Raw genomic sequence first — 27,684 nt, 5'->3', positions numbered from 1 at the left:
AGCACAATCTTGTCCCAAACCCAGAATATCACGAGCTACCAAAAACAGAGGAAGAAATCCAGTACCAGGAGGGAAGGTTTCACTGCCTCTTTGTTACCTGCTGGGCCAAGGATGGAGATATCGCTCAAGAAGAAATCCTCTTTGATCCCTGCACAAGAGCTCATCCCAACTCAACAGGCAATATTGGGCTGTGTGTAAACTTTAAACTACAGCCGTCCTCACACATGAGTGTACAGGTGCCCAGGCGGTGCTTTCTGTCTGCCGAGCAGACAAGCCCACAAGTCGAGCCGCACTGAATGCCACACTCAGCCCGACATGCCAAGTCCAAGAAAAACAATGTGCTTCACTGCCAAGAAAGCGACAGCTAAATTTGTCTTCAAACTACAATGATTTGGAGCAGGATCCCTGCAAGGGGAAGCTGGTTCGTCACGGTTCAGAAGATTATTCAAAATGCATGAAATTTGCGTGGAATTTCCTTAATCTGCCTTTACAGGAAAATTCCTTTCCCATTTCCTGAGGGCAGGCCCATATTGTTGAAGGCAGCATTCTTGAACTGGGGGATATCATTTATTATAAAGGATCACAGGTCAAAGTATCTTAACCCAGATCAAGGGCAAGGTCTGTGGGGACTGCCTGGAGCCTTTCGTGGTAACTCACAATAAAGAGCCAATTATAGAATGAGCGGCTGACACCAAACCCATGCCGTGGCTGCAGATGGTGAATGCACCTACTTGGGTCATGCATCTTGTAAAGGGAGAAATTACTGTAGGTTCAAATTCTTGAGCTGGGTGACCATGGCTAGCAGGCTAATTATGCCTTTCCAAAGTTAAATCCATGTTGCTAAACACTTGCTGTATTTTTCTCAGTAGTTTAACCTTGATATCTTTCCTGGGATTAGAGAGTGATGAAAGGTTGAATTATTTGTCTCTGAACTCCCACCGCGAGCCATCTGACTGCATCTGTTCAAGTTCCTGGTTTCTCAATATTGGTGTTGCATGCGATGCTCTGAGGGTGTTAGGTACTAAGATTGTATCACTCTAAACTACTGTTATTCACTTGGGATGCAGTTTACTCGTTTGAAAGAGACATCAGTTCCAGGAAAACAAAAAAAAAAGGCAGGTAGGGAATCCCGTGTAATTGAAAGAAAAATTTAAAATGAAGAGTTTTACATACATATGCATGGATTTCTGTCCCAGCTGTTCAGAAGCCATTTGTGAGCACTGGTATAGTTGATAAAAAATGTTTGTAAAACTCAGGGCAACTTTTTTTCCATTTTGCTTCTGGGGAAACTGAGGCACATCTTAGAAGAGAAACCTCTCAAAGGTTATTAAATACAAAGGCACATCTCTAGCTCAGGACCCGAGGTGGGAAATTGCCTGAGGGGAGTGCTCTGGAGTATTGTGGTGTGTGTCTTCTGGCCTTGGGGTCTTCTCTGGGAGATGACTGCTGCTGGATATGGGATATCATGTGCCTTGTCTGACTTGGTGGGGCTGCTTGGAGTTTCCTGGATATTGCTGAGTATTGCAACTACTGGTCAGGATGTTGGGAGAAGGAGGAGGAGGACACCAAATGTACCATCCACTTCTAAGTAGATTTACTGCTTATTGTGCTGTTCTGGAAAGCCAAACAGAACTACAGACCTGTGTTTAATTCCTGTTTTGCATGTATGCTTTCATCATGTCCTGCTAACTGGTCAAGCTGGGTGTTTGCAAAAGCAGCCTTGGTGCATGGAGAGCTCTGCAGGGGAGTGGAGGCTGAGGGAGGTTAGCAATGCGTGGGATATCTGTAGCTGCTCTAAGTGCCAGGCTGTGCTAGGAGGTACTGTAACCTCTCCCTATGTCATTAAGGCTTATCATTGCCACAGACAGTGATTGGAAAAGGCTTTTTGCAAGGCTGAACTGTAAGCAATAAAACTTGCATTCTGATACAGGCATAGTGCACTTAGCTAATAAAAATAGCCTTGGTGTCAAAAGGTTTCAGTAAATGTGGCTAAAGATTATTAGCAGTCACTGTGTTCTCCTTTCACTCCTCTATAGACCAAGGATGAGGTGAGGTGATAAAAACAGGCTTTTTGTTTCCACTGGGAGCCAAAGTCGCAGAACTTTACTTAGGATCCTGAGGGAGCAGTCCTGACATTTCTCAATGCAGATCATCTCCTTGCTCTTTTTTCCCCCTTGGCAGTCCAAAGATACTCCCAACCACGATGGGTTTAGTCTTGGGTGTCCTGGTGTGGGCAGCAGAATCGCCTTTACCTCCTGACTCTGGGTGGAGGACTGGAGTGTAGGTGGTGTGCCTGACACAGGTGGATGGAGAGCTCACCCTGCCTTTCTCACCACCTGTGTGTGACTGGGCTGAGACCCTTGTGTCATGTCTCTTGAAAGTTCAGGCTCTGAAAAGAGAGGGGCAAGGACATACACCATCACTCTCCTAAATTGAGAGCTGTCTTCCAAAGCCCAAATCCGCCATTCAGCCCCAGCTGGAGCTCCATTAATTCAGTGGAACTGCTTGCAAACTGTGGTATTACCGGACATACGTAAGTGTAGCAGAACTGGACTTAGAGCCAACAAGTTAAGGGTTTCTTGGGACCAGATGCTAATAAAAAAAGAAACATCATGTCATTGAAGGTGAATGTTGGTTTGACAACAAAGCATTATTTGACAACGGAGCAATTAATGTCCCTTATTTGCCCAACTATTAACAGATTTCTTTCATATGATCACATAGTCATTTGAGTCAGAGGAAAACATATTAACCAGTCTGTCTGCATTTCCCAGTTGTATGTCAGCCTCACAGTGATTGTCAGGAGAGGTGACAGGAATGCCTGTGGATTGGATTATACTCCAGAGGTCCCTTCTCGGCTGGGAGCTGTGGTTGCAACAGTTTAGTAATAATAATTAGTACTTATATGTACTGGCAAAGCTGTGTTTGGCAACTCTTCTGGGCTATGGATGTGGCTTGTGTTGATACTAGATGAGACAAAGTCAAGAGAATAGAAGAGTGCACTCTTGAGAAATGTAGAAAACCCTGCAATCAGAAAATTGTTGTGCCCACAAACTCATTTGCTGGCCAACTAAATAACCAAACATCTCACAGGGGGAAGTGTGTAAATAATTAAACATAGCCATAGCCATTTGTGGCCACTGTAGTTCAATTAATAATTTAGCTATCAGCAGTAACCTGTCTTCCCCTTTCTTCATGTCATAGCTCCCCCGCTCTTTTTCCTTCTCCTCCTCTTCTCCCCTATCTTCTGGTGAGTGGACATGGCTGGATCTGTGGTACCAGCTTCATAGGGTCCTGTGAACCTACCAGTGTGGTTATATGTGCCGTCACCTCGACCAGTTGTGACTTTGACAACGAGCACAATGCCAGCATGGGTTCTTCTGGGCCCTTTCTTCCCTTCCTCTTCCTCAGCAGCCCCAGCAATGTTTCAAGGTGCTGGTGCCTACCTGGCACTCCTGGTCCCTGAGGAACAAAGTCCCTGTTCTTGCAGTGTGGTTTCTTTGTCTCCCCGATCCCTGACCCAGATCCCTTCTCCTTTTAAGCTCACACAGGCGTGTTTGCTTACAAGTGAAGAGTTGTGAAATAGGGGTTGGTAATGGGAAAATGCTCATTCAGGTGTTCAAAGGCATCTGCTGCTGGAGCTTTGCTGCTCAACTGAGGATGCTGATTGTGCTCCCCGGCAGCTGGAGCTTCACTGCTCAACTGAGGATGCTGACAGGTGCCCTGTCTGAAGGACGTGTCCAGTTTATCCTGATACCCGTGGGGCTGGGTGAAGAAAATCATCATCAGACTGAGGGCCAGGAAACTGAGCCTCTGTGAGAGCACCGACCGCTGCCGGCGAGGCAGCGTGGGTGATGTGACATGTGATGACGTGAGTGCAGATTAAGGCACTGCAGCTTCCTGAGCTGTCAATACAGCTTCATTCACACTCATTAGAAATTCACTTGTAATTTTCAGGAGGCTATGTTGTAAAGTTTCTCTAAAATGACTCTCAACAACAGTGTCATTGGCTCAGAGGACAAGCGCTCATGTAGGCCATATTTGAGTTATCAAACCCAACAGCTAGAGGCAAATGTCAGCTTATCATAACTGCTTTGTAAACAGAAATCATCGCATAATCTTTTGTCTCACCATCGCATCCAGGTGACAGCCCAGGAAGCCTATTAGCAAATACCAACACGCCTACCGCACTGGGGCGAGTTACGTGCCTGGGTTAAACACTGCAAGGGGAGTACAGGAGCCTCGGCAGGGTAACAGCTATGAGTCACCTGAAGTCAGAGAAGTGCTAAGTGATTTTCTCATGGGAAAAACTGAGATCTAACATCACCGAGATTGAAAAGCCTTTTTTTTAAAAAAAAAAAAAAAGTTTGTTTGAAAATATCATGCATGGTAAAAGGGGAGCACAGAAAGAGGGTGCATATACCCATACCACCCTGGATGGGCATATTACAGTCTGAATTTTGCAGTGGGAAGATAAATTATAGAAGTAACCAGAGCCAAATGAATACCAGCGCCAGGAGTAAAATTGCAAAGAACTACAGTACATACTTCAAAGTAAAGTGCTTGTACTAATAGCCTGATAGCGGTACCCATTTCAAAGTTAGAAGTGTGTTGTCAGTAAAACACAGTGTTCACAGATGTTTTGATCTGCCAGTACTGCATTTCTGAAGAACTTAATATGCCCATTTCTGCTCTTGCCCTAGTTTGGGGGCCCAGTACAAGAGTGGTTGTGTAGATTGCATCCTGAAATGGCACAGTGAGCCCCAAGTAGTGGGCCAAAGCAAACCCAATGGTCTTCCCCAGGTCTCTCCTACTAGGATGTCCGGCTGCTTTTCTTGTCCTTTGCTGCTCTGCAGGTGTTGCTATATTGCGGTTGTTGATTTTATGCCAGAACAACACTGAAAATGAGAGAAGAGTCTGATATGATGCTATACCCGTTGTGCAGTAGCTTTCTAATTCAAAGGCAGTGTTAATATTGCTTTTAGCAGACATGAATAAATAAAACCCCAATGATATCTGACGCTCTCTGCTATAGGAGGTTCCCCATTGTGAAGATCTCTCAAGTTAGCTTGAAGCTATCAGCACACATCAGCCAGGCTCTGAATTAGAGTGGGGAAACAGCTCCTTCTTCTACTCACTGAAGACAGACGCTACAAAGGGACATGCTGCAGTATCACCTAACTTGGAAGTTAAACGTGGTCTTCTACAAGTGGGAAATTTGCTGTCAGTGGTAGACAGATCCTTAAAAAAAGCAAAAAAAATAATAAAAAAAAAAAGCTACAAATTAGCCACAAATTAATAAAACCTTCCCAATTTATGCAAAACATGAGGTTGCGGGGACCTGTTTCAGAGTCTCTTGTGTCATTAGAAATAGTCTTGCTTTCACAAAACTCTTTTGATTAGTTACGTTTTGAAGTCCTTTCTTTTTGTGCATTCTTTAAGATTAGACGTTTTTTAATAAGACAGCCTCTCCAAAATTGGACAGGGGGGTTGCAGGGTGGGATGTTGAGATCACTGCATTGTTTCAGTGCAGATGTCATTTGGTTTATTCTACCTTAACTTTAGTCCTCCAAATTGTCACTTTTAACCCAAGAGAAAGGGGTTTGCACAGGTTGTCTTAAATAATAAAATGCACATAAACTAAACAGCACAGTTTTTGTGCTTTGATCTGGCCAAAGTAATCTGTTTCACTTCCTAAAGTTATGGGGTAGATTGACTGTCTGAATTAATATGGGGAGTGATACAGGATATTTGAACTCTTGTCAGTTATTTCATTCTGCTTTTTCCCAGCAGTAAAATGGATTTATTCTGAAACCTAGAAAAGAAAGAAATAAACTTGGCAGATGTAGCCAGTTTATGATTTATTCTGAGTTTGTAGCCTGATCCAAACGCCACTGAAGTCTACAGAAATCTTTTGGGGGATTTCAAAAGGAATCTCATCAGGTTCTTGATTAATATGCTGGGGAGTTGGGGGTGGGGGGTGGGGGGGGTGCATGACTGGGGCTGAGGGAGTCTTGCAGATCTAATCCTTTTTTTTCCAGGGTTTGCATTCTCTTGGTATACATCCTTTCATGCAAGTCTCTCAGTGTTCCCTGAACCATATGTATTTGGATTAAAAGGTAATATGAGAAGCACTAGGAAAAGCTGGAGCCAAGTCCCATTTTATTGCAGGAAGGCCTCAGAGTGATGTGAGGAGGGACAGCGTGTCTGACATCTGGGGCTTGTGGGAACATTACTTAGAGTTTGCAATAGAGACAGGGGTTTCTTGTCAGTGCTGTTTCCCTCGTGTCCAAAGTCTCGTACTGATGTGCCAACTCTGAGCAAATTCGGGGGTGGAAAGGAAACGGGGGATGAAGGAGAGGTTTGCATCATGTGATCTCCTAGCACAAGCCCCACTGGGAGGGATGCTCAGCAGGCAGGCATCTCCTCTCGGGTGCGGGTGGACTGAGGCGAGTCACAAAGCCTTGTGCTCTGGTGTACTTTAGATCTCGGTTTCATGAGGCAGCATAAGTATGTGACCTTAATCAAGTCGATTAACCTTGCTGAAGCATCTGGAAATAGAGATGAGTAATAATTGTAGCAGAATTTAGCATGCAGCATCTTTTAACTTTACAGTTACCTGCAGTGTTTTCTAGACTGGAAAATTTCCAGATTTTTCTAGGATGAGAACGGCCACTACATGATGTATGGAGACGAAACAAGGCTTTGCATCTTGATTTACTCTTGATCTTATTATTATGTGACAGGATCAGTTATCTCTCAAGGGGTGGTATTAATTAATGTTTACAACATATTTGCAGTTCTTGGGGAAAAATTCATCACAGAACTCTGTTAATACTTGAGCTATTTATTAGATGGCACCCAAGATGTGAAACCTCCTGCTTGTAACTGTCTGCAGTGGTGTTTCAAGTGTACGTTGTGAGCTTCCAAACTCCTTTTGGAAAAGCTTATTTTAAAGCATTATTATTTTTCTTTTTTTCTCCCCCTTAAAATGGGAGGGTATCACAGATGATCTTTCACATGATTATTCCAGTCATTCATCAGCAGAGACTTAAAGATAATAAACTTTTTGTTTCAGGCAATTACTTAATCTCGACAAACTCCTGTGTTAAGCAGGGCTATTAACTGAGCAGGCCATAAATCAGCGTGTTGCCAGGTGGGTGAGTCTCCTGAACTGCAATCACTCTTCTGGACCTTCCAGAGACCCCTTACAGTCTTAAGCACCCTCATTACACAAGCAGCATGCTAACAACCAGCACTTTGCATGAGCTGCCCGGAGAATCTGCTGCAAACTGCACTGGGACCATTTTTAACACCAGTCGGAAAATTTTCATACCCAGGCAGGATGATACATGGGAGTTATTAGCCTGCACCAAAACCACAGCTGGGTAAAACAGATAACTTCCTCACCTCTCTCCTCGTCAGACCTTCTGCTTAGTTAAGAGCAGCAGGCTACCTTATGCTTGGTTAAAAGCCAGCTTGTGTGCAGTATCCTCTTAGTCTTTATGGACTACGAATGCTCTGGGGACTGATATCCTGAAGCATGAAACCTCCCAAAAATCTTCTTTGAAGGCTACTGAGATGCTTATCACGTGTGTATATATGCAAGAAAAGAGTATCTAGGCCTTCAATTTTATTGTGATGAGTAGAAAGCAGACATCTTTGCTTCTATTTCCAGAAAGATGTTTGGTCAAAATGCACAGCAGACTCTGCACGGGTTTCTCCAGACTCAATTTGTTCAGTTTTACAAATAATATAAACAGACCTTTCATACGAAGGGGAAAGTTTTCAAGCCATTGCCTATAGGAACAGTTTGATTTCAGTTTGTTTTAGCGCCTGGAGGAGCATATGCATAAAGAAAGCAAACTCACTCCTGTGGTTTGGATTGGAGAGCCTAGAAATGCCAGCACTGCGTTTGAAGCACAGCCTTGTCCGGAAAGATTGAGAAAGTCTTTGTAGCGCACGGGGGTGCGGGTGTCCCTGCGATGGCAGCAGGCAGCCCTGTGACGGGGCAGACCGTTCAGGTAGGTCTGTGTTCAGGGCGGGCTGGCATGTCCTTTCTTGTTGGCACTGGCACCTGAGCTTTCCTAGGATTTAGACATCTGCTTGGGAGTTTTTCTTCTGCAAGGCAACTTTCCAGCTCCTGCAAGTTGTGCTGGCTCCTTGAGTAGACAGCTCGTGGTGTGCTACCTGATGGATTTGGGGAAATGTATTTAGTTTGCAGTGGCCAGTCAGACGAGCTACTCCATACACACATCTTGGCCAACATTAGAAGCAGCTGTGCCTCCCAGGACCAGCACCTGGGAAGCTGGGCTGTGAGCATGAAGCTCACCCAGCTGACCCCCAGCCCCTTGGGAAGGGCTAAGTTATCTTTTAGCAGGATGCACTCGTCAGTCCAGTCAGCTCTGCAGTCACACAAAAGCAGCCTGGCCACCATAACAGAGAGTGTCGTGATGTGGGCACAAGTGGCCAAGAGAGGTCAGGACTTCTGCTTTCAGTGGCAGCTTGGTCTGGAAGTGGTTGCTGAACAGCAGCCTAAGGGCCATTGCTCATTCATGCACCAGCGATCTCATGGTAAACTGGTTCAGGGAGTTGATCCAGCCAAAATCCCATGCAATAAAATTGTAGGTGATTAGTTTTCAACTGGATGAACTCCCTGAGCTGGCTCAGTGATTGCGTGAGTGCCAGTGCCACCTCCTCCGGGAAGGGGTGTGAATGCGTGGCTGGGGGTGTGAGGCAGGGTCGATTTGAATGCTAAAAGACATCCCCATCTGTAGACTTGCTCCTAGGGATGCAGATTGGGATGACACTCCTCAATAAGCTTTTATTTGCATAAGCAGAAGGCACATGGTCAGGGTTCTGCTAGATTTGCTGTCAGATGTGAAGTGTTGTGCAGTGAGCACTGCAAGATAGCTGATGCACTCTCACTCCTTTTTCATTCACTAGTTTTGCCCTTTGGTGCTTAAGCAGTTTCATTGTCTCCAATCTGAAGATGCTGAACTTCCCCATCCCTCCGCATCTCACCAGTGGAGATCCTGGGCTTGGTTGGATGCAGCTGTGAGCATCAGTGTCTTCTGGTGCTGCTGCTGCTGCCTCCTGGTTGTAAATGTTGATTGGTGCTTTCTCCCATAATGCCTCCATCTAACAGCAAATTACAATTTAGTCTTGTATTATAGGCGATCTGAAGCAGTCGCACTTTTGAGAGGCAAGGAAAAGTTTTCTCAGATGTAAAATGAAGCTCTGGGAGCAGCTGAGCTGTATGGAGCAGCACTCTAATTCTGCCCCCCAGGATCCCTGCCACAGGAGTCAGGACCTCTGTCAGGACCTCATTTGCACGTGCATCAAATAGATTTCTCTCTCCTTGGAGTACCCTGGAAAAGAAACATCTTGAGGACTTGGGGGGTCTCTCACAGCCAGGTATTGGGGACACCGGGAGAGAGGCGGGGGATATGGGGAAATACTCCAGACACTCAGCAGTCAGCTGAGGTTCACACAATCCCTTTTCACCAGCCGTGTCAAGCAATGTGACTCCCGCTGTGAAATGAGCCCTAACGTGAAATACACGGGAGAATGAAAGAGTTTGTCATTCACTGGCCTCGTCCCAGAGCAGTCAGTGACAAATCCCCTTGGCCCGTTTTTGTTTTGTTGTGGGTTTTTTTTTTTAATTGCTGCATCAGCTGGAGGTGAAGGCGATTGCTGGATCCAGGATGCTATTGGCTTCCCAGGAAGTTGGATAATAACAACTTGGAGAAAACTTCTTCCCTTAAACCTGTAGGCATTTTTTTCTTCTGTGAACATGTTTTTCTTGAGGAATCTGTAAGTTTGCATAGATGTTTTCGACATACTGATTTTTCTTTTACTGTCCATCCAGGCAGGCACAAGCTGAACCACCATCTGGTCTGCCCCCACCTCCCTGCCTGCCCCTCACACGCTGGGGTTTCTTCCTCACTGGTTGGGATTTTTTTTTTTCTTCTTCTTTCCATTCTCTGGCAGCAGCTGTTGGGAGAACAAGCCCCAAAATCCATCTGGCCCTTCGAGCTTATCAGGCTGTGTCTTTTCTCGACAAAGCGGCAGTGGCCGCGCTTTCATACAAGAGTTACATTATATAACAGCAACTTGCTCAAAAAGCAAACTGCCTTTTATTCGCCTGTGCTGCCTTTCTCCCTTTAGAATTGCAGCCACAGCCGAACCACAATGTAGCCTCAGATCTGAGTCAGTCTAGAGGGCTGCTTTTCTCTTTTTCTTTTTTTCTTTTCTCCTTTTTTTTTTTTCCTTTCCCTCCTCTGCTTTCTGGAGGAGTTGGCACAATCCTGTGTTATTAGGACATAAGCCAGCTTGTTCTAGTGGAATTTCCTGTCTGATTTTAATTTCCCCCTCATTTTTTTTCCCCCCTCAAAGTGAGACAGAAAAGCTTTTTAATTGCACTGCCGTAGGTTGGCCTTTCGGGATATTATTATTCTTATTAAGTACTTCCTGTTGGGAGGCGGCACATGAGTAGAAGTAACAAGGATCTCAGTGCAGTTGGGGCTTGTGGCCTCTTTGTTTGTTAATAACTGTCAGATTGGCAGCGTCCTCAAAATACATCTTGGCCTGACAGCTTGGCAATTAAGTGATTTTCAAGACTCTCCACATTTGCAGCTCAAGACCTGTGGAATTAATAAGCTGCATTAGGCCTTTTGGGTTTGTTTTTTGCTGTTCTGTAGTCACAGCTCCTCATCCATCTAATAAAAAGTTGGCACTGGTGAGAAAGTCTTGCTCGGGAAATCCTCAGTGTGGAGGTAGAAACTCCTGATCAGGTGTAGTGGGTCAGACTAGCAAGTCCCAGGTGGGATGTGCATCCTATTGTCCATCTCCATCCCAGCCTCGGTGGCTTATGTTTCAGCAGGGTAGCCGTGCCTGCTAGTGATGAGCCTGGGATGCTTCTGACTGTTGAAGCAGAGGAGCCTTGACAGCAACCGCACGTAGTACAGCTGAGACCGAAACCTGGACGACTTATCCAGCAGTGGCACGTGAGTGGAGCAGATTGCCATGTGCAATTGCGCTGCAAATGTTCCAAATTTCATGGTATTCCAAAGAAGAATTCAATGCTTACTTAACAGAAAAAGGCAATTTTATTATCTTTTTAATTTTCCAGGAAGCAAAAATCTTCAGCAGTCTCTTTCAGAAACTTCCCATGTTGGCAGATACTGTTGTAATAAAGTCAAGGCATTTCAAGTTCATCACTTCCACATTCTTCTTGTAGTCTAAAATATAATAGATCATAAACCATCTTGATATCTTCTGTGCTGCTTTTGACAGCAACTGCAGGTTCCTGGAAAGTGTTTTCTGACAGCAAACTTTTCTGCCTGAAATCTTCCTCCAATTCAGACTGTTTAGGACCGAAGATGATGACTGGTGGTAGCAAGGCTGATCAAGACACTTTTCTAATTATTGCTCTTCAGAAAGCCATCAGAGCTTCGGTGTTCAGGCACCCTGCTGCATGACTTCCTTGAGCTCATGGGGTTCCCCCTAGCTGCAGAGGAGCTCTGCTTTCATGTTATTTACCCTTCCCAGAGGTATAAAAAATTAATTATTTTACCCCTCAAGGCTACCACGTATCAGTAACCCAAAGACCCCAGGAATTCTTGTAGAATAATAAAAAAGGCATCACCTTTATTCAGAGATGCCTATCTGAATATCTGAAAATACTTATATAGACATGAATATATTATATAGACATGAATATATTCACTCTCCCAACACCATTTTGGTGTTTTTGAAAGTTTGGGTGCAACCTGTTTTACAAGAGGAAAGTCAGAACTTTCCATCTGGGTTTTCCACAGGCATCAGAAAATTCCTATTTTCTCACCAAGAAGCAAAACACTCCCTCTTTGGTCACTCCTGAAGTATGCTGCAAAGCCAGCTGATGCATGGGAGCGAGTTGCAGGGTTTCCTTGCATCCTCGTGTCCCTGCCAGCAAAAGCTGGGCTGTCCCCACCAGGACAGCTGTTCCCAGTTGTTAGGTGGCTGAGGCAGAAAGCCCCTCAGACAGCATTTCGGAGATGGTAGATAGCAACAGAGGTGTTTCAGGGTTTGATTTTTTTAACGACAATTTTACATTCTTACAGAAAATGTCAATGAACTCTTACATTTTTAATCTAAATTTTCCACATAGAGGGAAAGGCCATTTTTAGCCTTACTGTAATTGTTCCATCTCTTTTGTCCAGGAAAAGACTGACAGGTTTAATGCCCTTAACAAAGGTCAGGCAGTGCACAGGAGCGAGCTGAGAAGAGCTGCCAGGATCTTCAGGATGGGTTAGACGTTGAGATGAACACGAATATCCTACTTCTATTAGGGCCTGAGTTCATTTAAGCGTGCTGCCTCCTTCTTGGGGTGGGGAGGAAATTTATGGGCAAATTCCTTCAGTCTTGCCTCAAGTTGGCCACAGGGCCGTGGGGGAAGCTCATTGATCTAATCTCACCCCCGTCCCAGCTGCAAGAGCCAGCTCGCTCTGCAGATGCCTGCCTGCCTGCCCCGCTTTTGGACACAGCCTGCGGCTCAGCAGTGCTGCCTGAATGCAAAAGCAGTGGCTGGGCTGAAACGTGTTTCCTGGCTGAACGGCCACCAGGACCGCACTTGTGCCTGCCATGTGCCAGTAGTGCCTGTGTCCTAGGTGGGGGCTGCATAATGGCAGCCCTCCATGTCTTCAAAAGACTTTCTGTGTTCTTCCACCTGAGCTGAAGCAGTAGAATGAGCTTTGTAAGAGGATAAACTCCTCTGGGCTGTCCCCAAGGGTATGGATGGTTGTTGTGATGGCTCCCAAGGAGGTTTCCTCTGGGATGCTGGAGAGGAGCAGCCTTACATTTGCTGTGTTTGATGAGTCTCATGGCCTTTATAACAGCTTTTATTATGCAGGTAGCCTTAGGAATGGGCTTTATTCTGCATGAAGTACCACATCCACATGGGGGTCCAAAGTCTGTCTCTCTGTAGGGAGCTGAGTGACCATGCTGTGTCTTGCTGCTGGCTGGCAGGGAAACAAACAGCTCCCAGGTCTTTCCGTGACAGTGGGGTGTGTGAGGGGGGCTCCAGCAGTACTGCTGTCAGAGGCAAGCAGAGAGATAAGCCTTCTTGGTGGTGTCCTCTGCTCCTTGCTGCACCTCAGTTTCTCCAAGCATGAAGTCATGCTGACTCTCTGCTGAAGATGCTTTGAGGTGTCAGTACAATAATGCTTGTTTTGAGGCTTTTTGTTGGTGATTTTATAGTTGAAGGGCAATGTATTTTTCATTATTTCTTGTTTGCTTTTAACATATCTGCATTCTGGCAAGTTCACTTCTCCATCCAACCCTCCTGCGAGGTATTTACCATTACCTGAGCTGTTTGTCCAACAGAAGTTAGTTGTGTTTATTGGTCTTTATTGCTTACCTGAATGGGAATCTTGGCTTGCTGTACCCAACCCACAGTTAAACTAAGCATGTTGCCTTCTCAAGCATTCTGACACACAGTGTCTGAAAAAAACATAGTTTTGTAAATCAGGCTGCCACCATCTTTCTTCAGGTATGTTAGAAGAAGAGAAAACTGGTTTTGCATCTCTCTGGCTGGAAACAGCTGCCTGAATGTGTTTCAAAATGGCCTGTAATAGTCAGGGCAGGAGAGGGGTCTCCCGTAGGTGAGTTGGTGGGAGTCTGGCTCCCATTTATCTTTGCCATTGTGTTCGTAGCAGACCAGAATGAATATTTACTATTATTTTACCTGTGTAGTTCTTATTTTTGTCAAAGCTACTAAGCAGGTAATAAAACAATATAATAATTAACCAATAATAATAATTGAAGTATGCTGTATGAAAACCAAACCAAATGCTAACAAGCCAAACAAAAGAAAAGCACGCATGGTGCAGCCCTGTTTATAGTGCTGTCTGCTGGAATCATTATACACGTTGATATAATAATACTGAGCACTTAATTACCACATCATTTTTAAAGTGCTGTATAAACATTAACCAAACCTCTGAGGTAGGGAGATATTATTATCTCCATTTTAAAGAAGGGAAATTCTGACAAAGCAAGGTTAGTCAGTAATTTAGTGTCGTGAAGCCAGGCAGCTGGCAGGGCAGGAGATGAGGTTGCAGCTCCACAGCTGGTGTGCCACAATTTTGGAGACAGGAAAGCAGAGCTGCTGAAGCACCTGAGATGGATTTTTTTGTGAAATGCATGGCGCTGCCATTTGGGGAAGGCAGATACTCCCCCAGACACTTCTCTCTACTTAGAAAATATGCAGATTGGTGTAATTAGCAACCACATAATTATCCCTTTTTGAGGTAGGCACTCAGTTGGTGTATTTTGCAAAGTTTCTAAACAACATTAAAGTGAAGTTCTCGAGCAGGGGCTCGTGGGGGGCTAAGAGGCAGCTACTGTAGCCTTGTGTGTCTGCTCCCCCTCCTCCCCATATCGATCTGAACAGTGGTTCTGGGAATGGCTTTCCCTGCAAAGCCCTTAATATTCTGCGTGGTGGTACATGACTTCATCCGAGGAGAATCCCACAGGCGCATCAGCGTGATCTGCTCTGTCATGTTTCTGTGACCCAATTTTCCCTGTTCTTTGTCTCAGACCTTCTCTGACCCCAGGCCTATTATCTCTTCCAATAATTCACCCAGGCCATTATTAATGGTGCATTAACTTTGGCTGCGCTTTCAGCAAAGATGTTTTTCTTGTGCTCATTCATTCGCTCAACTCACTTAAACAGCGAGATCATTATTCTGGGGACATCACACAAACACAAAAACATCTCCCTTGCCGACACCTACAGCCCTGCAGCACTTTACCGTAGGGGCGACCATCCAAATACAACACTGAAACGCCCAGGAGGGACTATCAAAGGGAGTCAAGTAGCCACACACACAGAGTCCCCCAGGGCCTGGTTTGCCTCCCCTGCTCTCACACCGAGGCTGTCGCGGGAATGCTCTGAAGACCACAGAGCTGGAGGTTAGCTCCAACATGAGGACAAACCACTTCAGGAAGGTTGGGGAGCAAAACATGAGCCCCTCTTCGCTGTTTCAAAACAAACCTGATGTTTGCCACCACAGTCATTGGATGTCGAAATGCATCCCTTTAAAATATACGCTGTGGTTGAGTAAAATTGGATCTTTAAAAAGCCTAATAAGAAGACAAATGCTGCCTCCAGTTTATTTCTCACAGTGCTTTGGGCTTCTCTGGATGATGACTGAGCGAATGACACTTCATGTTTGTTGTATCTTTAAACTTGTCCTTGAGAAGAGTGAGATTTGGACATCCGGGAGAAAATGTGGGCAGCAAGAAGGACCTTTGCTCTGGAGATGGGGACAAATGACAAATGCCTCCTCTCATGGCTTAGAAATTTCCATGTAGTGTCTAGTACAGACAGCAGTTATTTTCCTATTATCTTTCTCAAAGAAAGCTGGTCCTGGGGGGGAAGCAGAAACTGTTGCAAGCTGCTGTATCGCCCCTAGCAGCATTGCACCACCCCCAGTAACAGAGATGTGCCCCATGACAGCACAGCACTGCTGCTGTGAAAGCACTCGTGAACACTCACCACTACCTTCTGGGACATCCCCTTCCCATTTTTTTTCTGTGTCAGCTCCTTGTGCACACCTTCTAATGGCACTGCCGTGACAGGAGTGCATGAGCTGTTGTCTGGAGAAGTTTTTCTCCCACTAATCCAAATTGATCCAATACCCTGGGTCTCCAAAGTCTTTTAGAGATAAAGTTGCAGTTTCTGCCTGCTGTGGTTGAGGTTTGCTGGGGAACCTGATTTTGTTTGACTTCATAGACTTGGGCAAGTTACTTTATGTTACGCTGTTTCAGCCCCTCTCGGGTAGAAAAAGGTCTGTGTTTCAAATGCACAGGTTTGCTTCTCTTCCTAAGTAGAGATGAAGCTTTTTTAGTCTTTGCAAAGTAGCTTGTGATCCCTTTACAAAAGCCATGTCCCATGCATCACAAATACCACAGGAAATCAAGCCAAAAGGGATCTCAAGAAGTCAGTATTTGGTTTTCCTCTTTTATAAAATATTATTTTTTTAATGAGTGTTTTGTGAATTTGTTGAGAAAAGCACTACAGGTGCTCAATTATCCAGACACCAATCTTTCACCTTTTTTACTCAACACATTATTTTTCCTGTTGATTGCAAAATGTTTATGCTCTATTTCTGATGGCAAAGAAGCCCACTCACAGCCTGCACTGCTTGTCCCCACAGAAGATTGCTGGGACATCCATAGGAAAACCACATTTCTTTAGCCCACCTGGTGACCTGTGCAGCTCGTGTGCTTTAGATAAAGCAGTGGGAACCTGGCACATGTTGAATGGTACAGAGGGGGTGTGTGTAGCTTCTCAGAGTGTCTCTTCTGCCAAACTTGCTGCAGCACCACAGTTGCAAGTGGGAGCAGAAGAATCCATTAAGTGCTTTCCTAAGGGCTTTCCAAATTGTTTTTGTCAATGAAAACTGCAAATGAAACCAGATTCAGGTGTGTATGGTCTGATTTCTTTTCTTCTGCTGTTTTGCTTGGGGTTTTTTTAGTGATCACATGTGTAGACAGAATTATTTGGAATAGAAAAAGCTTATTTGACCCTTCCTAATTCTTCTTTTTGTGCTCAAAAAGAGATGCTGCTGTGAGTGATGACACTCCTTTGCTCGCTAGACAAACCCATACGTGCAGTCTGTGTTTCTCTTGAAGCACAGGTTTATCTGTAGAGATAATCAAAAGCCTGCATCATCCTCAAAAAATGCCTGTTTTTGATGCCTCCCTCCCTGATTCCTGGGATTTTCGGCAAGGGACATCCCCTTTAAACCTGCGTTTCTGCTTCATATCTTTTCTCTTTGAAGCCAGAGGGTTGGCTGGCCTTTGAATAGACAAGGATGAGAATACAGCGGTGGGAGGTCCGTGTCTTGCTCATAAACCTTGGCCAGAAAATCAGCTCCGACAAGTGGGGACAGGTAGCAGCATCTTTCCCCTTATCAAACAGCGTTGTGGAGCAGACGCATTCCTGCGCGAGCAGTGGCTGGGTGGAAGGTGGGGCCTTCTGACTGCACTTTGCTGCTCTGCCGCTGTGCTTCACCACAGGAGCTGCGTGCCATGGACTTGATGAAGAGACGTGTTATTTCTGTATCAAACACCCTGTTTTCCCAGCTTCCCTGCCCCTTGGGTGCTGCTTTGATTTCTTCTTTGGTGTTTCTCTTCCTTCCGCTGGAGCCAGAGAAAATGTTTTTCTGTTGTTCTAGTGCTAGGGGACTTTTGGAGGTGCCATGTTGTGCCTTCATGTCCCAGCGTATCATACCGCATGGCGTGGCGTGGCCCAACTTATTTATGGGGGAAAGGTTTCCACAGGCCTCCTGCTAAAACCATCTTCCCTCTGTGTAAAACAGTCATCATTAGCACTAATCAGGCAGATTTGGGGTTAAATCTGCTAAGATTGCTTGGATTTGGTAAATCCTCTGCCACTGCAAAGCAGATAAAGCTAAACAAAAGATTGTCTTGATTAGATTAAAGTTGGCAAATTCATTGCCCTAATCATCATATTGCCCTTCCTGTGGCTATTCAGGAATACATCACCGTGACTTACTTGGAGTAATTGAATATAATTGTCTTTTTAACTTGTATGTGTAAAACATCCATCTTTGTTAACAGCATGTGTTGCTGTCCTGCTGCCAGTTTGCCATCCTCTTTGGGAGGGGTGGGAACAAGAAGCAGAGCTGGGCTGACGTTTATGAATTGGTAGTTGATTGCCTATAAAACCATTCATTATTTCTGACCAAGCACCTGGAAGAGAATAAAAAGGAACACCAGCCACTGGAGCCCATAGGCTTGGCTGGTGCTCCCAGGCAGGGGAGCAGAGGGGAGGCCCTGACATGGGATGTTGCAGAGGGACATCACCAAAACCAACCCTTTCCCTTTGTGGCAGCAAAGCACAGAGCATGTGGTGGCGTTAGAAATGAGAGCAGCAGAGTGAAACAGGCACCCAAAGAGGAGGCATTGCTCACCCTCCCATGGTCCAAATAGGTTGAAATGCTGGAAACAAGGCAACGGTGCCAGTGGGAGGGAGGATATTCATGGAAATTTTTCTTCCATTAATAATCAGAGGTGTGAGGAGGGAGAAATTCTCTTCAGATGTCATTTTTATAGCAACAGATAGTTAGGAAAGGAGGCCAGGCAGCAAACACCCTGCGTTTTCTTTTGCCCGCTCTCCTGAGTGACAAGGAAAGACTCTTTTAGCACAAAAATTTCCAGTATTACCTCAGCAATCAGTCATTTAGAAATGCACAGTTACAAAATAAAACATAACTGGCCGGGGTTGTAAGAGATTCAGATTGACCTGTTGTTCTTAATGGTTTCATCATTGTTAGTTAATTAAACTGCTCCGGGGAATGGGCCCAAGGATTAGGACATGACTCCCATATTATTAAAACGCTACCGAGCTGGGGAGCACAGTTTCAGCCCACTTTGTCAAGTTACACTTTCATGCAGTTTGGGGGTTAACCTAGCCCTGGACCTGCCCATTACAGGCAGAGTGGCAACCCTGTTTTGGGAGGTTGCAAAACTTCACCTATAGGGATGCCACCATCTGGGCTGTGTAGGTTGGCCCCAGTACTGCAGAAGAGTCCCTGCTCCTTTGGGTTTATTTGTATAGCATAAATACGGGGTGAGCGCTGCAGGAAGCCCAGCCTAGAGGCTCAGTCTGGAAGATGTTTGTGCTATCTGGCATTGGATGCCTGTGCAGGGACAGTTGATTTTGAGACCATCCTTGGTATGTGATGATGTAAAACCTCCTTGCCCCATTCACTCTGGTCCCCCCAGCAGCTGTGGCTTGTGGCCAGAGCTGTGTCCAGGGGACAGCAATGTCCCCAGGAAGGAGGACAGCAGATTGAGGTGTCTGCCAGCCCTGGCAGTGGTTTGGGCTAAACATGGTTTGGGGAGACCAGAGTCTCTATGGTTCTGTATGAGTAGGGGATGGGATGTGACAGCTGAACTCTGCTGCATTTCTGACCTGGAAAAACACTGGCTGCTTCTTAAAATGAAGACTTCTTACAAGTGTCCTTATGTAACAGATCGTCTCTACCTAGGACGGTTAAAGGGTGAATCTTTCTCCTGCCAAAGCAAGTCCTAAAGGATGCAAGTTTATTCTCTCCCTGAGCTGCTTTTGGGAAAGGAGGGGAGGGGAGCAGAAGGGGGGAAGGCAGTTAACAGTTACCCTACTGTGTCCTGACATTGGGCGAGCTGCAAAAATGCTCCCAGTGTATCGGGTAGTGTGCGGTGCCAGCCCTTCGCTGGAGCACGAAGAGCAAGTCTGCTGCGGAGTCTTAAATACTTTCCACCCCGACTACCTTAGCTTAACGCCTTTCAGCAGAGTTGGCAGGAGGGTTGTTTTTGTGTAGTCTCTCACCTCTCCCAGCAGCCCGGCTGACGCGCCTGTGCCGCGCTGTGCTCGGGGATTTTACGTTGCAATGGGAGTAGGAGCCTCAGATCCTCTTGCTGATATGCTGGGAAAGACATATACGTGGATTTCACGCAGGCTTTGCGCGACGGACCCGAAAGGAGCACAGCCTTGCTGGATGGAGTCGGCGTAGCTCTGTTGCAGCTGGAGTCACAGATGCGCAAGGCTGAATTTTAAGTCTTTCATAGCAAAAGAGTTTGGCATTTACTGGAGTTTGCTGAGCATCAGCGAGAGACTTGGCCCAAGCCTTGACACTTTGGTTTTGGATGGTGCTTCCCCACTCTACAGAGATGCTACCTGTCATAGAGGCAAGTCACAGTGAAATACTGAGTGCAGACCGCGTTTTGAAATGCTCACTTAGGAGGTTGGTTTTGTTTTGCTTTTAGTCCCCAGTTAGACAGAAAGGCCAAGAAGCCAGAGAGGGAATGGGAAGACCTGCAACAATATTTAGTAATCTTGAATGAAGAACTTCTGACTGTTCGTAAAGTCAGAGCAAGACCAGCCTTTTATCGTTAAACCAATTGCTGGTACAAATATGGAAAGCGGCTTCATTACAGATGTGATGAGCCCTATCAGAGGACGATTGTACAGTATTGTTATCAAAGTTCTGCTAATTGTATTTCTTTAACTTCTGTAATTTTAGTAGGAAAGGCCCAGGCGGCCAGGCAGCATTGTCGGGGGTGGCGTGGAGAAATAACCTGATGAATTTTCTATCAGCTCAACTCACTCAAATATTCTTGCCGTTAACTTTTGGGGTCAATAATAGATAGATTTAATAAGTCAATGTAGGTGTTCTGTGCCTTTTGAGACCACTTTATCTTTCCATCAAAGATGAAACAAGCTTCTCAAATGAATAAAAAATAGGGCCTCAAGTGATTACAAGTGAGAGCAATTTGGACTCCTCTCTCAGAACCTGGCAGTAGGCACTTTTGAACCTCTTCTAACTGCCTAGACAGTCTGCATTAGTGCTGTTCTCGCTGCTACATTTTTAGGTAAATATTTCCAACTTGTGTGTACAGACCTTCAGGGAAGGTGTTTGCTGCCACTCCAGGCATGAGGGATGGTGCAGGTCTGGATCCCGCCAGGCTCTGTTGAGTCTGATTTGCGTTGCAAGTCTAGTTTTCCTTGGTGCTTCCTATAATCTCCGCAAGTTCAAAGAGCGCTTAGCTGCTTGTCTTTGTCAAAAACCCTGTTGGAGATCTTTTATGTCGAAGATGTAGGATTTCTCCGCATGACTTTGATTATTTATTCATTCCACTTCTCTGGTGTATGATAGCGCTGATATCATGAAGACCCCTTGTCTTGCACTGCTCTTGCTCTGAAATTCATGGAGATTTAGTGCCTTTGAAATTGTTTTAAAAGGAAAGGAAAAGTTTTTGAAGTCCCTTTTTTTTTTCTTCTTCTATTCCCCTCAACAGTGCCGCAGCACATTTTTCCGGCCTTCCACGCTCCTTTGCCAATTGACATGCGCCACCAGGAAGGACGATACCATTACGAACCTCACTCTATCCACGCTATCCACGGGTAAGTCTTGCATCTCCGCTCCCATGCCTTGCTAAAATGTCGGCCACCCGCAGTGCGCCGAATCCCACTGCTAAGATCCCAGGGACTTGCTACCCTCCTGGCAAGCTGGCCCCGCTGGCCACCCTCCACCCCACTGTCCCCACCCAGTGACAATACTGACCTGCCTGGCAAGAATGCTCTACAGCTCTGTTAAACCTATAGAAGTGCCATATAACAGCGGGATGGGAGTACAGGGCTTCTGTGTTGTTATCTGGTAGAGGTCCTGGGGACAGGCTTGAGCTGCGTTTTTGCGCCCACGGTGTTTTTCACATCACACCATGCCTGGGTTGTTTGTAGCATCGTCTTGGCCAAGACCCAGTGCTGCTCCCTCCATTTGGAGACTTTGCGTACTGTTCCTACATGCCCACCCATTGCAGGGACAGTGGTGAACGGCTACCGGGAATGCTGTAATTCAGTTTGATTTCACCAGATGACAGCCTGGACAGGCTGGGTGGCATTTTCTAAAATGGGGTGAAGAGGCAGGTCGTCATGTAAGTGTCTGTGTCCACTCCAGAAGGACAGGAACCTAAGTTTTGGTGGTGACCTCCTTGTAAGAGCCCCCCCCCCCTCCCCAAGGCACCTGATGGCAGCGAACACAGGCACCAGTCAGGGGCTGTACCCCAAGAGAGGGGTTTATGGTTAATCTCCTCATCCAGGACATGACAGATCAATAGTCGTTGACACCTTGAAGGACATGTTTATAGAGAGATTTGTGTTCGCTTCCTGTAAGCTTTGATCAGGGCAAGGAAAAAGAAGCCAGCGGAGATGTGAGCAGAGGCTGTAGTGCTTATGTGGGCAGAAGGGTTTCTCCTTGTCCCTGAAATGCACCGACCCTGTGGGAGGTGAGGAGCAGCCTGATGAGGTTGGTGGTCCCACAGCTGCCCTGAAATCCTTCAAACTGCCACTGTAATACAGGTCTCAGCCATCAGCTGAGGGACAGGTCCCAGGGCACTTGGTGTAGGGGAACCCCTAAGGGCTGGGAACATTCTGCAAGAAGAGCAAGGGAAGAGTAAATAGCGCTCTTCATTTAAAAAGCCCTCATTTGATCCCTTGGAGCCCCATTGCGGCCTCACTGTTTGGCCGAGGTCAGCGCTTACCCGGCTTTGCAGGGGCTGTTCGTAGCACTATGCTTTTTCTGGAGAGGTGCGAACGGGGGAATAGTCCCCGGAAGGCAAGTAACACAGACAGCAGCAGCCAGGAGATCTGTGGAGTCCCACAGCTACGAAGGCTTTATTCCACTTCCAAAATGCTGCAGGAAAAAAATGATAGGGCATTCCCCTGGATCCTACCAGAAGACAAGTCGTTGTCTTTTTGGCTGGCAATCAGTTTGACTGGATGTTTAAAGGGGCAGAGCAGCTCATTCCATGCTGTGCACAAAGGGAAAAAGACAGACCGTGTTGCTAACATGGGAACTGGGGGGACGAAGGGTAGCTGAATGAAATAGTTCTGGGCTTGCGTGCAAGTACATGCAAAAATTATAGAAAAACCCCCCACAGATTAATAAAAAAAATATACTGGGAGATAATTAATAAGCCAGAGCTCTGGCTAATAAAGCACATACTGACTTCTGAAAGGGCAGTACTCAAAACAGTGCTTAGAAGAGAAGATGGATGTTTGGAACAGATTATTTGTGTGCCCTGCTCCGTCCTCCCCTTCAGTCCTTGCAAGACGGATCAGGTGCACTGTATCTTCCCCGGGGCTCCACAGCAGTTTCTTCAGTGGGGGCACGAAGCTGGGTCTTCTCCAAAACACAGCCAACATCTTGCCAGCTGGTGCTATGCACCTGTGAATCATAGCATATTTTTCTGTTAGCAGACCAAGAATGTCCTGCTTAGTATTTGGGTAGAGTTGTTGGCAAATACCTATTTATATCTTCTTCTTTGGGATCCTTCACCTTCCCAGCAGCACTTTTCACAAAAATGACTTGTGAAGGTACTGGAGAGAAAACTTGGTTGCTGGTCTTAGAAGGAGAAGCATGTCCTTCTTTGAAACTACCCGGGCATTGCACTGAAGGGTGGCTTTGTGGCTGGTGAAGCACCAAAGCTGAGCAGCCAACTACTTCTTGGCCGTGGGTTTTTCTAGGGTCAAGGGAGTGCCGCTTCCCTTTTTCAAGTGCCCTGTACTACGGCACAACCACACTGAGAAAATTCTCACCAGCTGTGGAGTTAGGCTCTCAACTATTTTTTCTCTTTCAGTTTTATCTGCAAACATCTTAACCTCATCTCCTGCCCTTTCCCTCTCTAGCTTTTGTCCTACTTCACTTTTGTCTTCCTCTTCTCTCCTCCCATCTCTACCCTGGAGGTCATAACATAGTGCTCATCCTCCTTGATGGAGGATGTCCAACATGAAATCATCCAGAACATGGTAGTGGAGCTGGGCTAGAATATACTTCGAGGTTGCATGGCTGTTGTTCAACAGGCTAAGTGGACTCTGCAGGCACAGATGAGCCTCTAGAAATTTGCACTCCTTCCTAATGGTACAGAAATCCATCCTTCTGTTTAAAGTAAACAAAAAAAAAAGGCATGTGCATAGTTTCATTTTAGAAAATTATGGCAAATGTTTGGAAGAAAAACTGTGTCACTGAGATTTTGCTTTATGATTAATGTGATCAGTGCCTGACAGAGAGCGCCCAATTCATCAAGCCCATATTCTACCTGTCTGCTGTCGTGCCGGTACCAAATGTATCTAATTACATGAACACTGCACAGCAAATTAAGTGTAGTCTCATTTGTTGCTAACTATGGGGTCTTATTATCTGCCTGCTGCATTATGTCAAAGGTTTGTTTCCTGATTGCTCGATGTGACATGACAGTGCATTCCCCTTCATCACTGTTTGCATTTGGCCTAATGAGCACATGTATTAATTTATCCTAACTGGAGGGAACTCATCTGCAAGGCTGTCTTGAGCAGGACCACCTGTGGAACCCTTTTCTTGAGAATATGGCTGAGAATATGGAAAACTCAAGTAATAAAAGACCCACATGCCAAGATGGGGATATAAAAGATTTGCTGCATTTCTGCTCACTGCTGTCAGTCTCTATGTCTCACTGATTTCCTTGTTAAGCAGCATGACAAATGGTTTTCAGGACTTGAGTCTTCTTCCAAATCACTGGGCATTTATTATATATGTCCAGAAGCAGATCATGTTGATATTTCCTTGAAATATAGTTTTAATATTTTTCAGGGTGTTTCTGTGTTTCTCCAGTCATTAGGACAGCCCACTTTTCTGGTTTTACTTATTTGGTGATACATTTTTTGAACTTTTTTTTTTTTTTTTTTTTTTGGCATTAAGAACAAATCGGCAGAATCACGGTGCTTGCTTGGCTTGTCTAGAAAAATAAAAGTATCTTGCTCAGATGATCCTTGTGCTCTCTGCAGTGTAAACCAATAAGAATAATGTGGATTCAAGGCGTTGTCCTGTTGTGGTGCTTGTGAGCTTGTGGTCATGTGGAGGATGGGGGGAGAGGAAGGATTGGAGCCCAGTGGACACTGCAAAAGGATGTAATGCACAGTGGAATAAAACTAAATATTGGATGAAATCTATTCCAGGAATGTAGAATTAGAGCAGAATGAATAAACAAAATTGTATTGGAATATATAAATTGTGTAAGGTACCACTTCCACGCAGCAACATTTGTTTAATATTAACGTTGTAAACTACAGCACTCAAAAGCTAAGAAATGACAGAAAAATAAATCTGGATATTCTGACTCATTTCGTACACCATTGTGATAATGCATTAAATTACAGAGCCACATACTGTTTTTCCCTTAGATACTCACTTCTTCCACAGCACGGCATGGCCCAGGCTCTATGGAAAAGCAGTGGTGGGTGTTATAGGCATTTTCTGCATGCAGCTTTTATTGATTTGTCAGAATTTCACTCTGCACCATTGGTTGTAGGCAGAACATAGATCAGCGTTACTCAAGTGAAAGTCATCAGCCAAGGTGTTTCAGCAGGTTCAAAACTGAACCAAACTAATTCACTTCATAAGTTAGAACAGGTCCTTTTTTAACAAAGAGGATATTTTCTGTTTTAGCAAGCTTCTTCACAAAAACCTACTCCACTGGGGCCTGGTCTCTGGAATAACTCCATTTGCTTTAAACCAAGAGGACTCTTAGCGTCAGCTTTGCAAGATCAAGCCCAGAGGAAAATTGCTGGCAGATACGGCAGGTGATTACTGATAGCTCCTTTCCACTCCCCAGTTTTAGGTGTGCTTAGCTACTCTCAACATTCTTTTTTAAAGCACAACAAAAATAACTAAAAACTCCTTAGCTCAGCTTAAAAGTCCCTGCCAGTGCAAGAGCCTTCAGGGCTAACCCTTGTAAACAGCATGCCTAGGCTTGACTCAGCAAGAAGCTTTTTAACAGTAGCTCCTAAACTGTGGTTAAAACCCATCAGGCATTACGCAGTGTAACAAACAAAAGCAGCGTTGTTTTTCTACCGACATCCCAGTGGTGTTTCAGGATGCAGTTCTGACATTATTTATTAACAAAATATTGTTGTTGCTCTCCTGTCCACACATTAAAATAGTAAAAAAACCCCTGAGCCGATAGTCACAAATTCCATGGCTTTCACGAGGACTGAGTTGTCCCAAAGACCCAAACATAGAGAAGACTCCATCTCCATGATAATGTGGAGTTGCCCTTAATTTCCCTCTGGTAGGGATTTTATCTGGTTTAATCATGGATCTTCCTCCATTTCCCTGAGATTTTAATATATTACAGATTTTCCCTGATATTCAGCCTACACTTTTTTTCTTTATCTGATCCTATTATCCCTCCTTGTTGAAGTTTGTTTTCTTTTTACTATGTTAAAAATTGCAGAATACCTTTTTAGGACCAGTTCCAATGTTCCTGAGCTGTTTTGGCAGGGTAATTCACAGGCAGGCAAGGTGACTGTTAAGCTTCTCATCATGAAAAGACTATATCTCAAATGTTTATAAATTTGCCAAATTTAATGTCAAACCCAAGATTTTCCATGTTGGATATCTGTTTCAGGCTGGTTTTCTCTTCCCTTTGTTGTTTTTGTGAGATTCAGCCAAGGGAGGCCAAGTAGGGTTAAGGGAAAATATGTTGTTTAGCCATACAAAAAATAATCATCATCATCTTATAACTGCGCTTTGAGAAACGCCAGTGTCTCAAAGTTGGAATTTGCTATTGTCACAGATGTGTCTCTTGCTGTTTCTATTTTTTTTTTAAAAAAATACACACGAAAAAACCCTCAATTTTGCCAGATAGAAATCCTTTGAAAAATCTTATTTCCGACACACTCAGTGAAGGGTTCCGAGTTTTGCAGCAAAATTTTCCAAGCTCCCCTGTGGACCTGACTGTGCTCTAGCTGAGCCTTGCCAGTGATTCCCTGCCAGTGCTCCCTGTTTTCTGCTGGGGCCTCTCCATCGTCCCCTCCACCCAGGGTGCGATTCATGACCGCAGCCGATGGCAGAGGGGAGCCGTTTGCATCGTACGCTCACGCAGCCGCCTTTGTGCATTATCGGGTGTGCGTAAAGTGCCTTCGGTTAACCTCCATGGGACACAGCTCCCACGAGGCTGCAGCTTTGATCCCATCAGGTGGTTTAGGATGGGACCCCTGGTAATGGTTGTTCCTGCAGCAAGGAAGCCACTCAGTTGAGCCACAGAATATACACGCCAATAAAACCTGTGTGTTTTTATATTTACTTTGCTACCGGAGTAGAAAATCTTTGGCAGGTCGTGATTGATGGTACTGTGCTGCTTTGGAGATAGAGCGAGCTCCCTCCGGAGTCAAAGCAAACAGCTGCTCAGAGAGGCCTTCTTATGTGTTTTGCAAAGTTTTACGACTTTCACCAAATAGATACATTGCTCATTTGGGAAACAGGTTTGGGGGCTCCCACATCCAATTTATTCTGTCCCCTTCTTTCCCACATGCTTCATTTATTTATTTAAGAAAATAAGAATGTGTGAGTATGCGATGGTTTGCAGAGGCTGGTCCCCTCCAGAAGGCTGGTTCAAACCTCTCCCTGGTCTGTAATTAGCAGGAGTGTGTTGCTTTTAGGTGGCTCTTTGGTAACCTACAGGAGGTGATTTGGAGGACTATCAATACCGATCTCACTGTAAAACTACCAGAATTAATACTTGATGGTCACTTGATCCATCTCCAGGAGACCACAGATTGAATACTGGGCTGCTGCTGCCCTGTTTTGGGAGCTGAAAAAATTACTTTAATTCCATATGTGCTTTAGTTTTCCCATCTCTAAAATGCCGTTGAAGTAATATTCACCCTCCTGATGTTTTGAGAGCTAAGAAAAGTCAGGTGGTCTGTGACTTGAATTTGACTCCTCAGAAGGGACTCATGTCATGTTTTCAGGCATCAGGAAAGAAGTACACAGCGCTACCTACCTGTGCAGAAAGTGAGAAAGTACATGCTTAACATCTTCTGACCTCAGTGGAAGGACAGGCTGATCAGGTCTTCCGAAAATGGGGCAGACATAATCCAAAACACTCATCAGGGCTAGAATGTTTCTGTAGGTTTTTCCAATCTGATAAACTGTTCTGTGGAAAAAAAACCCAACCAACCAAACACAAAACCCCACAGCTTTCTCTTTTGACTCATCTTAACAGTTTTCAAGAATATTCCATTATGAGAGAGATTTGCACATCTGTGCTGTTCCTTAAATTGTGGATAGTTTCATCATGTGTGTTTAG

The 27,684-nt window shown here is 45.1% G+C and overlaps 1 protein-coding gene across 1 annotated transcript in view; it reads left to right on the top strand.

The window, feature by feature from the left end:
* The window catches only part of GLI2 (GLI family zinc finger 2), a 195,808-nt gene that overhangs the window by 105,761 nt on the left and 62,363 nt on the right, over positions 1 to 27,684 (top strand). The window contains exon 3 of the mRNA XM_074911578.1: positions 20,857 to 20,962. Coding sequence (XP_074767679.1) covers positions 20,857 to 20,962 — 106 coding nt within the window. The remainder of the gene's footprint in view (positions 1 to 20,856; positions 20,963 to 27,684) is intronic.

Source organism: Athene noctua, chromosome 7 (assembly GCF_965140245.1).
Source record: "Athene noctua chromosome 7, bAthNoc1.hap1.1, whole genome shotgun sequence".
NCBI lineage: Eukaryota > Metazoa > Chordata > Aves > Strigiformes > Strigidae > Athene > Athene noctua.
This window is presented reverse-complemented; position numbering and strand designations above follow the sequence as displayed.